Source organism: Populus trichocarpa, chromosome 11 (assembly GCF_000002775.5).
Source record: "Populus trichocarpa isolate Nisqually-1 chromosome 11, P.trichocarpa_v4.1, whole genome shotgun sequence".
Lineage (NCBI taxonomy): Eukaryota > Viridiplantae > Streptophyta > Magnoliopsida > Malpighiales > Salicaceae > Populus > Populus trichocarpa.
In genome coordinates, this window is record NC_037295.2 from 6,474,950 (window position 1) to 6,485,385 (window position 10,436).

The following is a 10,436-nucleotide window of genomic DNA, read 5'->3' on the forward strand; positions in this document are numbered from 1 at the left end:
TGACACAATAAATAGGGAGGATGACTATAGTAATGAGAGATATGCAATATAGTATGGATATAATAGAGAGACATGATAACAAAAGTGATGGATTATGAAATAAGGCTAATCGGAGAGGTAACCATGTTAAGAGGCATGAAAGACATGTTAATACCAATTTTGATGATTTTGTTGATGATAATGCAGATATAGAAGATGATGATTCTAAAAATATATCCATGAGGCATGGAGATAGATTTCAGCAATATAGAGGCCAAACAGATGATAGGTTTAGGCGTGATAGCCTATTTGTCCAAAAAAATGCTTTCTATGACTTTAGAAACTGTGATGACGTAGATGGAGATTTAGGCACCATTAAGATGAAAATATTTGTTTTCCAAGGAAAAAAACAATCTCGAGACTTACTTAGAGTGGGAGAAGAAAATTGAGCTAATTTTTTATTATCACCATTATTCCAAAGAAAAGAAGGTTAAGTTTGCCAGGATTGAATTCATGATTATACCATTGCATGGTAGGATCAACTTACGTTGAACAAGAGGAGAAATCAAGAGAGGCCTATTAAGACTTAGGAAGAGACAAAGACCATTATGAGGACAAGGTTTCTCCCTAGTCATTATTACAAGGATTTGTATAAAAATAATCATAGGATTTGACACAATGGATAAAGAGTTTTGATGAATAGCATATGGAGATGGATATTGTGATGATTAGGGCATGTAGTATACACACAAACACACACAAAAGTATGTGCGTATGCAAAAATAGTACAAATAAATAAATATTTGATCAACAACAAACGAAGTAAAAAACAAGCATGATAATAAAAGGTATTAAGTTGAAATCAAAGTAGTTTTCCACCGAGTATTCAATTACTTTTCTCTAATAATGACTTTAAACGCCATGTAAATCTTGTGTGAAGTAGTTTAGTCCAAACTGAAAAATAATAAACTAAGAAGAAAGAATTTATTATTAGGAGTGAAAATTCCCAGTAAATAAGTGTAAGAACTCGGATGAAATGAAAAATTAAAAAAACTAAATCAGTACACGAAAAGTACTGAAGACCGGGTAATTGACAAAAACAACTTGGAGGTGGCAATATCATAATTAGCTTTTAACTATATAAATATATAGTTAGGGATAAAAGTGGTATAATATTCTTATAACAAGCACTCTTAATTAGATTTTTTTAATTCCTAAAAAGCTGTGTAAAAATCATTAGGACAATTATTAGTAAGGGATTACAAGGGAGTACTCTTTGTAAATGGTCTTTACTCATACAAGGATATCATTAGCTAGAAAATGTAAATTATTGATGATATTGATTGTGAAGCAATGGCCTGATAGTGTGAGATGTAAGAATTACGTGATGGGTATGATTCATAGAAAAGCAATCCTATATCTAAATTACACAATTTTCTCTCACATATTTTTCAAGCAAATCCATGAGAAATGCCATGGAATTAGGACCGAGATATTCCATAACCAAACCACTGAAACATGGGTGTCATTTTCAGCACATGTGAGTCTTAACATGCAGAGCTACAAATACTGAAATCATAATATGTAGCAGGTGTGCCGTGTAATGGTTATCAAAGTTTTAGGCTTTTTATGCTAAAAACACCAAGTCTTGTACGCTGTTATTGGTCATGGTAGTGGACTAGGCTAGAAAAGAATTGCCTGTCCTTGGAATTTTACAGTTTTCGAAGTAATACTGGCCTCTATAAATAGCCCTTCCAAGTCATGAAAACGGATAAAATTTGGATTGGATGAGCACAAATTAATTGGACTTGATAAATACAGCCTAGCCTGATTTAGGGAGGAGGCATTCGTGCCAGGGTAGTTGAATCTGTTTCCAGTTCACAAAACCCAGATGTGAATGTCACATTTTTCAACGTCCAACCCCATACGACAGTCTTCTCTCTCCCTTCCTTTTGGATCTATATAAACCCCCCATGATAAATTGAGAATTTCAGAATTATAGCTTGTTCTAGCCATACACACACTCCATAGGCAAAGAACAAAGCCACAACAAGGACAAGATTTCCTTGAACATCTTTGTCACTTCTTATATCATTTGCTTGCTCTTTTCCTTGTTCCCCTTTCATTCTTGGTTAGTTATGGCTGATATCGATGGGACTGGTAGCAATGGCAACCATGGGGGGGTTGTTTTGGATATTAAAGATGATCATCCTCCAACCAGCTCCAACTTAACCAAGGAAGATTCCGACTTGTATTTCTCTGTGCCGTTCATGCAAAAGGTGTGTTCTTGATAACATCTGGATTCTTTCTCTCAGTTCCTGTGTTTTCTCCTTTTCACATGATCAGCTCCTGAATCAAAATGTTCTTTCTCTGATACCCGTCTCCTATTATAATATGATTTTCAAGATTACCTACCAATTGCGTATACGAAGAACTTTCTGCCATCTAATTACTATTCCTATTTGACCTAAATCAAGAATAAGTTCTTGGCATACACTTCTGTATGGAGAGATCATCATGATGTCTAGGAATTTATCAGACAACTGATTTTTATTAATTGTTTTTTACTTGACATTGATTTTGATGGCTTGGCATGTGCAGTTGGTGGCTGAGATAGTCGGCACATACTTCTTGATATTTGCCGGTTGCTCATCGGTGGCCGTGAATTTGAACTTTGAGAAGGTTGTGACACTTCCAGGAATATCAATAGTTTGGGGATTGGCTGTGATGGTCTTGGTTTACTCTCTTGGTCATATCTCTGGTGCCCATTTCAACCCTGCTGTCACCCTTGCCTTCGCCACTTGCAAGAGATTTCCATGGAAACAGGTAAAACTGTGATATCTACCCAGTTGAGAATTAGTTACCCTCTACCCATAACAAACCTCGAGGTGCTGGAAAGTTTTGACATCAACAATGGTTTTCTTTCTTTCTTTCTTTCTTCCTTCCTTCCTTCCTTCATGTCCCTTTTAAAAAACAACTCTGTTTTGGTAGTGTTAGCTACCTAGAATGACAAGTGTACCAGAAGGTACTCTTTGTCACGATAGCCAAGTTTTGTCCCAGCTGATTATTGGGTTGTTGAATTGTTGATTATACAGAGATGCTTATTATTTTAGTTTAAAAGATCATAAATAGATTGAGTGTTCAGATGGATGATTACGTGGTTGTATTTTGTTTTCTAAAGGTGCCGGCTTACATATCATGTCAAGTCATTGGGTCAACTCTAGCAGCCGGGACAATCCGATTAATTTTTCAGGGCAAGCAAGATCACTTCACAGGAACAATGCCGGCAGGATCCGATCTGCAGTCCTTTGTTGTTGAGTTTATAATCACATTCTACCTCATGTTCATCATATCCGGTGTCGCCACCGATAACAGAGCTGTAAGTTCCTATCCTCGTCCTAATCATTAATTATAATTTCAGGTGATAAACAACATATGTTCTGTTCTGCTATGCAGATTGGTGAGCTTGCTGGACTTGCTGTTGGTTCCACCGTGCTGCTCAACGTGATGTTTGCAGGGTAATTTAACCCAGTCCATTCCTCTCTACTTACAATACTTGACAGGATTAACTGTCTAAGTCGTCTCATGTTTGTTCGACAGGCCAATATCAGGGGCGTCGATGAACCCTGCAAGGAGCTTGGGACCTGCAATGGTGTCGCACGAATACAGAGGCATATGGATTTACGTAGTGTCACCCATCCTTGGAGCTCAGGCTGGTGCATGGGTGTATAATTTGATCAGGTACACAGACAAGCCTCTGCGCGAGATCACCAAAAGTGCATCATTCCTCCAGAGCAAAGGGCGTTTCTGAGATGAGATGGTTGTTGAAGGCGATGACAGTATTCCTTTCTTTTATATAGGTGCAAGTGATCAGGGCATGTATGCAAGTCAACACCTGAAGAAGGGATTCTGCTTTGTTAATTGTTTCTTTTATTTTCTGTGTGTTTTTTTTTTCCCGCGTATAGTGAGTTGGGTTTCTTCTTGCGTTTCTTTTTCTTTTTTCGTCTATGAATGGATGCTGTCACCCAAGCCAAGAAAAATCAATCATCTCACAGCCATGAACCTTCCTTGAAAAAATCCACGCCTTCCTATTTCAATTTCTTTAGAGAATATGGATTGCTTTTGAAAAAATAAGTCACGAGCAAGAAATAATTTAGGACTGAAATAAAAATTAAGAATTTCAATGTTTGGGCACATTTTATTTTATTTTATTTTTATTTTCAAAATCTTGATATAAGATTTTAAAAGCCCAAAAATAAATAACATGGTAGAAAAACTAACAATTGAAGAGATTAAAAAAATGCTATAATAAACAATTGAGTACATTTAGGATCCGTTCAAAATGCAATTACATAAAAACTTGAAAAAAAATTTTAATTTAACTATAAATTAAAAAACAGTTCAACTAGACCAAATGAGCCTTTTCTCCCTCTCTTGTTGATTCTAATTTCAAGAGGTAGGTTGATGGCAACGAAGATTTGCTTCCTTCTTTAATTTAGGATCAACATTTACAGGATTTTATTCCATTAAATGCATTAGATCTATGTTGAATATATATTTTTTTTAAATGATTTGAACAGATCGTATAGTCTTAAACGTGTTTGAAATGTGATTGTGGTTGCTTTTCAAAGTATTTTTCACTCGAAAATATATCAAAATAATATATTTTTTATTTTTTAAAAATCATTTTTGATATTAGCGCATCAAAATAATCTAAGAATACCAAAAAAATATTAATTTAAAACAAAAAAAAATAAAAAAATTTCAATTTTTTTTAAAAATACATGGCTATATAAATTGTTCAAGGAACATAATAAAGAATTAAAAAAGACAGATGCTATATTTAAAAATTTAAGTTCAAGAAATCATCCGCCAACACGTCATGTAAATTATGTTTGTTCTAGTTATTTGTGTAGAAATATTGAATTATTATTCAAATTTTAAAAAAAAAATACACTTCCTAAATCATTACAAAACATTGTTTTGAGACCACATAGTATCTATCATCCATACAGGACACATTATATTTTTTTGTACTTCGGTTTGTTCGTTCGTTTGTTTTTTTGTTTTCGTCATTGGAATCATGTGAACAAAAAGGATAAAAAGGAACAAATAGTTAATCATAACATGTGAGCATGGGAGAAAAAGGGCAGACGATTAGAAAACTACTCCTCTTTTAATTCTTATGGTACCGAAATTATATATATATATATATATATATATATATATATATATAAGCAACATTATTTACAGATGGATAAAAACAATGGCATCCCATTTGAGAGAGAAGAACAAGATTCATGATTGGTAGACTTAATAGCTCTTGTTATAAAAAAAACACATGATTCTTTTCCACTTTTAGATGGTTGGCATAAATTTTGCCTCTTTGCAAGGAAAAAAGTTCAATGGGGGCATTTCACATTATATTATATTATGTAATATAATAAAAGAAATGGGCTTTCTTATGGTGAAGCAATTTTTTTTCAGTTGGATTTTTTCATAGTCAAATTAGATAAAATTATATTTGAAATTATGATAAACATATCAAATTAAATATAAAGAACTGGCGTAAAACATGAAGAAAAAGACAAGGTCAATTTCATATTCTCGATAATTTTTATTTTAGTCTCAAAGTTCATTTATTTTTATTTTTCAGTCTCTAAATTTGAAAGAGATGAGAGAAACTTGCTAGAAAACAATAGAAGAGAGAGAAAGTTGATGATTGTTATGATTTTGGCAATAAAAATAGTCAACATTGATGTCAAAGAGTTTCATTCAATAAGAGAGTATGGTTGTAGTTATTTTTTATCATCATCTTCATTGAAAACATAGATTGAGCTTGAGAGATATTTTTTTTCAATTTGATTTTGTATTTTTAGACCAATTTATAGGTGTTTTGAGTTGAGAGATTTGTTTTTTGATATTTCTATGGTGTTTCTTGGGTGTTTTTATATCAAAATAGGTTAACAAATAGAATTTTAAACCCAAAAACACATCAACCCGATTTTCTAGCCACCCTTAATTGTTTAGAATCCGGGATGATAGATGCGCATCATCCACATTAATTTTTTTATTTAAAAAAAAGGATGGACGACTTAATGCAAAAAAAAAAATATAAGCTCATCATGCACAGATCTAACATGCCAAACTCAATATCTCTCGGCTTCTCTCTCCATTTTATTATTATTATAAAAAAAATTAATTAATTAATATCCTCCCTCTTTTTATGTATATTTTAGTTTGCATTAATTTTTTTTATTTTAATTTTAATTGATATTTTGTAAATTGTTTTGTTCATTTTTTTTAAAATAGTTGTTATTTTTTTATTTATTTCGTATTTTTATAATATTTCAAAGAGATCATTATAATTTATATTTTTTATGTTTGATATAAATAAATTTTATTTGTATGATATATTTTAAGTTGTTTGTTTTTTATTTGGAAAAATAACCTCCAAGATGGAAAATAAAGGCACATGAATTCAAAAGAAAAGTGGATATTAAACATTTATATATTCATATAAATAATATTAACAACTCTTTCACAATTGATTAGTTCAATTATTTTAAAATTTATTTTATTAAATATAAGTAATATATTCATATTTTGTAATTAAGAAAATACAATATAATAAAACACACTCACAATATTGTTATATGCTTCTACTATGAAAAAAAAAAAAAAAAAAAAGCACTTGGAATCCACCGCAGCGTAGATACCGAGACTTTTAAAACTAGTATGATAGTTACAGCACGGAACTTGTTTGAGGAGAATTGGTATGCAAAGACATCTCTTGTTCATTATCAGATAGTGAGAGCGGCCGTCTTCATCTTCAAGTTCACATCACGATTATTGCCTGTCAAATTATTTTTATGCAGAGTGGCATGACGTAGAATTCTAAAAACGCTCGAGAAAAGGAGTCCCTACGGCATTAAATTACATGGAAGTCTCAGCATGTCCTTGTTTACTTCATTCTTGAAAGCATTTCCCAAGCTCTAAGAACAAAATACAACAATTTGTGCCACTTCTCTTTGTTTAGCTTTTCACATGGCATTATCTATACCCAACTGGATTATACATTCAAGTTATAGCCATACAGCATTATTGATTTAGCTTTGTATTACGTAACACCCGTCCAGTGATATTTACAAGTCTTCCCGCCATGTAATATTCACAAATTACAACTGATTGATATTGAATTCATACTGATGGTAAAAGAAGAAAAATAATTAATGAATTGATGGAGAACTATGTTAAAATGGCATACTTAACTATATGTGAAATGTTACAGAAACTTTAGCACTGCAGTTAGGTTAACTTTTCTTTTATCATCATGATCAAGTGCGCACCGGAACTTGGTATCGAGTATCAACTTTGTGCAGGGGCGTCGATTGGAGTACTATTGTTGATAGCAGAACCATCTCTCAGCATTGCTCTTGGAATAATAACAGACCTACAACATATCAGAGCAAACAGCAACTCCATCATAAATAAAACCATGCAGATCCATATGAATATGGTTTTCTTCCAATACCATATAATCCTTTTTAAAAGAGGAAGTTCCGACTCAAGTACGATGGATGCATCATATATTTCAGGGATACCAGCTCCAGGTCTGTATTCAGCTCTATGTCCAATTATCACCTTCAAGCAGGAAGTAGGCACGTCCCGTTCCGTAAAACCTTTTATCTTCAATGCCAGAGTCTGGGACTCAGATATGTAGCCAGCAACAAGAGGGGCAGCCTTAAGAAAAGTCAATAAAAAGCGGATAGGCTCACTTTTGAATTTTAAAATGGATGGATGGCTTTTGCTGGCAAGGGTTTTCCCATCAGCAGAGAGAAAGTCTGCACGGATCTGCAAATGAACAAATGAAGCAAGTCAGGGAAAGCATTTCTGAAAGATTAAAAGAAAATCATTGATGATTAGTATCTGAAGTATAAGGAGGTTTTATTTCTTCTTTCCTTAAATAAACAGAACAAGTTCAACTCTGCACAAGTTTTCACTTAATTAAATACCACTGTGATAGCTTCTTGTTATAGGTCATGCCAAAAAAGAAAAAGGTTCCTAAAAGATAAGGATGCAGATAATATCACCAAGTCCTCTGCCAAAATGGACGGTAGGTTGCTGCCACCTTCACTTTCACATATTGTTAAAAGAGTTTTCATGTTAGCAAGAGACAACCAAAATGCCTTAACAGCCTAGTCCTAGTAAATTTGAACAGGAGCAATATAAGAACTTGTACGATTTTATGCCAAATTACAGAACACAGCAATGGAGAAACCATAGCATTGCCTCGTCAAAGGAGTAGTTCATAAGTAGAAAGCTAACAAATCTTCCCTGACATGTGAGGTTACTAGTCCGATGTTAATTTTATCCCCCAAGTTCTCACATGGCAGTATCAGTTCGAAAACATATTTCAAACAAAACTGGTAGAATTTAAAGCATTATGATGCAGTTCAGTTCCACAAAACAAAATGGCTACAAACCAAGCAACAAACTATAAACTACAACATAGCAACCAAAACACTGCAAATTCCTTGCCCAATGAATAAAAAATGTACCTGAAAAACCCCAAGATTTCTGTTGTACTCTGACTCTGGCATTGTCAACAAAACAGAAACTTGCAACTTGTGATTAGGCGGTATAACCCGAGTATTTAAGCTCTTGAAATCTCCAATATTCTCTTCACAACAAGCAACACCACCACAAGATTGTATGGGCACATATGCAACTGGATTGTCTTTCGTATAATCAAAAATCAAATCCTGCCTTATTTTTATCGGTTCCTCCACCAAATATCTCATTAAAACCCCACTAAGCATAACCGAGAACACCAATAATCCACACAAAATGACACAAACATAGCATGACCAAAACAAGCCCCACCCAAATTGCATCAAAAGGCTCCATATTGTTTTATGTTCCTTTAACCAATCATCTATAAAAGAACCAAAAAACCCACCAACCAAATTCCATAAAGAAACCAACTTCCGGACAATAAACCCTCTACCCCGTCTTATAGCTCCAAATGGATCCACAACTAGCATATAAAAACAATACAAAATCCACAAGGGAAATGTGACAAAATAAACTAACAAATTTAATTGGAATCCAATTGCCTTAATCACCAACCCAGCTACGAACAAAAGCAAATTTGTCGACTCATCGAGTTCACCCGCTGAGCCTACCGAGTCACCAACTCGGTCGTCAATCGCCGTAGTCACCGTCGATTCCTCCTTCTTCTCCTCCTCCCCGACACCTCCCACCGCAGATGAGTAAGCTCGCCGAGTTGACTCATCGAGTTCACCCGCTGAGTCTACCGGGTCACCAAATCGGTCGTCATTCGCCCTCGTCACCATCGATTCTTCCTTCTTCTCCTCCTCCCCAACACCTCCCACCGCAGATGAATCAGCTCGTCGAGGGCCAACTCGGTCGGAAATCGACCGAGTTGACTCAGCGCCATCCAAATTCCTCCAATTTCCCTTCAAATCGAGATAATTTTTAAGCCTGTTCTTTCTCCTCCTCTTTCCGGGGTCGTCAATTACTAAGGCATCTGAACCGATCAAAGGGGAATCCGGCGAGTGATCGGAGAGAGCGGAGGTTGAGGTGGAATGAGCTGATTGGGCGGTGACTATGCAATCGTGAAAGGGGAAGTCATCGAGCGCGTCGAAGAAGAAACCAACGTCGTCGTTCTGATTTGGGGGTTCCATTGAAATCAAAATTCCAACGTAATAATTAGGGTTACGGTTTGGGATTTTTTTTTTCGTTTTCGGTGGACGATTTGATAGAAGAAATGTGAAGCCATTATTTTTTATTCTTTTGCAGTTTCTGAGCTACAGTTCGTTCATCTTCTGTTGGATTGTCGGTGACACGTGGTGTTAGTTGGAACTCTTGTACACGCGGCATGATTTCAACCGTGTGATCTCTCCAGCTCGTTGCTTTATTGTTTGCTAAATATTTTCATGATAATAATAATAATAATAATAATCCGATTGCTTTGCAAGAAAGATAACAATCAAAAACAGAAGAAAAGAATACCAGCCAGCTGAACTGGTAAAATTTTAAATTTATTTTTTAATAATTATAAATTTATATTTTTTAAAATTATTAAATATTTATATTTAATTTTAAAATTTATAAAATTAATCAAGATATATATAAACACTCAAATACTCATATACCAATATTAATTAAAAAGAAATTCACATAAATGACAAGAGAGATCCTATCACCCATTATTCATAAAAAAGAATGATTTTTTTATTTTATTTTTATTCTTTTAAAAATTATGATATAACTTTTAAAATTATATAACATTTTATATCTTTTTAAAAAAAAATCTAAAAAAAAAATATTTACAAGATTGTAACTACATTCCAATTAAAAACTAAAATGCTATCTATCCACAATTGTTCATGCCCTGCAACTTCATCATCAACAGAACCATGGGGAGAAAA

At 33.9% G+C, this 10,436-nt stretch overlaps 2 protein-coding genes across 2 annotated transcripts; one reads left to right on the top strand and one right to left on the bottom strand.

The window, feature by feature from the left end:
* Positions 1 to 1,750: 1,750 nt before the first annotated feature.
* Positions 1,751 to 3,912, top strand: LOC7455888 (aquaporin NIP1-2). Its single transcript, XM_002317351.4, has 5 exons — positions 1,751 to 2,258; positions 2,581 to 2,805; positions 3,161 to 3,358; positions 3,436 to 3,497; positions 3,580 to 3,912. Exons 1-5 carry the CDS (start codon positions 2,118 to 2,120, stop codon positions 3,788 to 3,790), a joined length of 837 nt encoding a protein of 278 aa, XP_002317387.2. The 5' UTR covers positions 1,751 to 2,117; the 3' UTR covers positions 3,791 to 3,912.
* A 3,152-nt stretch (positions 3,913 to 7,064) lies between these two features.
* On the bottom strand, positions 7,065 to 9,809 carry LOC7463809 (seipin-2). Its single transcript, XM_052445643.1, has 2 exons — positions 8,541 to 9,809; positions 7,065 to 7,833 (listed from the first exon to the last, which is right to left on the bottom strand). The coding sequence occupies exons 1-2, from the start codon at positions 9,687 to 9,689 to the stop codon at positions 7,348 to 7,350; spliced, it is 1,635 nt and encodes a 544-aa protein (XP_052301603.1). The 5' UTR covers positions 9,690 to 9,809; the 3' UTR covers positions 7,065 to 7,347.
* Between the last annotated feature and the right edge of the window lie 627 nt (positions 9,810 to 10,436).

Excerpts from the sequence above, each read along its gene's own strand:
- LOC7455888 (XM_002317351.4), top strand. The coding sequence starts at position 2,118 with ATGGCTGATATCGATGGGACTGGTAGCAATGGCAACCATGGGGGGGTT. Across the intron at positions 2,806-3,160 it reads AGAGATTTCCATGGAAACAG|GTGCCGGCTTACATATCATG; the intron begins GTAAAACTGTGA and ends TGTTTTCTAAAG. Across the intron at positions 3,498-3,579 it reads CTCAACGTGATGTTTGCAGG|GCCAATATCAGGGGCGTCGA; the intron begins GTAATTTAACCC and ends TTTGTTCGACAG.
- LOC7463809 (XM_052445643.1), bottom strand. The coding sequence starts at position 9,689 with ATGGAACCCCCAAATCAGAACGACGACGTTGGTTTCTTCTTCGACGCG. Across the intron at positions 7,834-8,540 it reads GAAATCTTGGGGTTTTTCAG|ATCCGTGCAGACTTTCTCTC; the intron begins GTACATTTTTTA and ends GTTCATTTGCAG.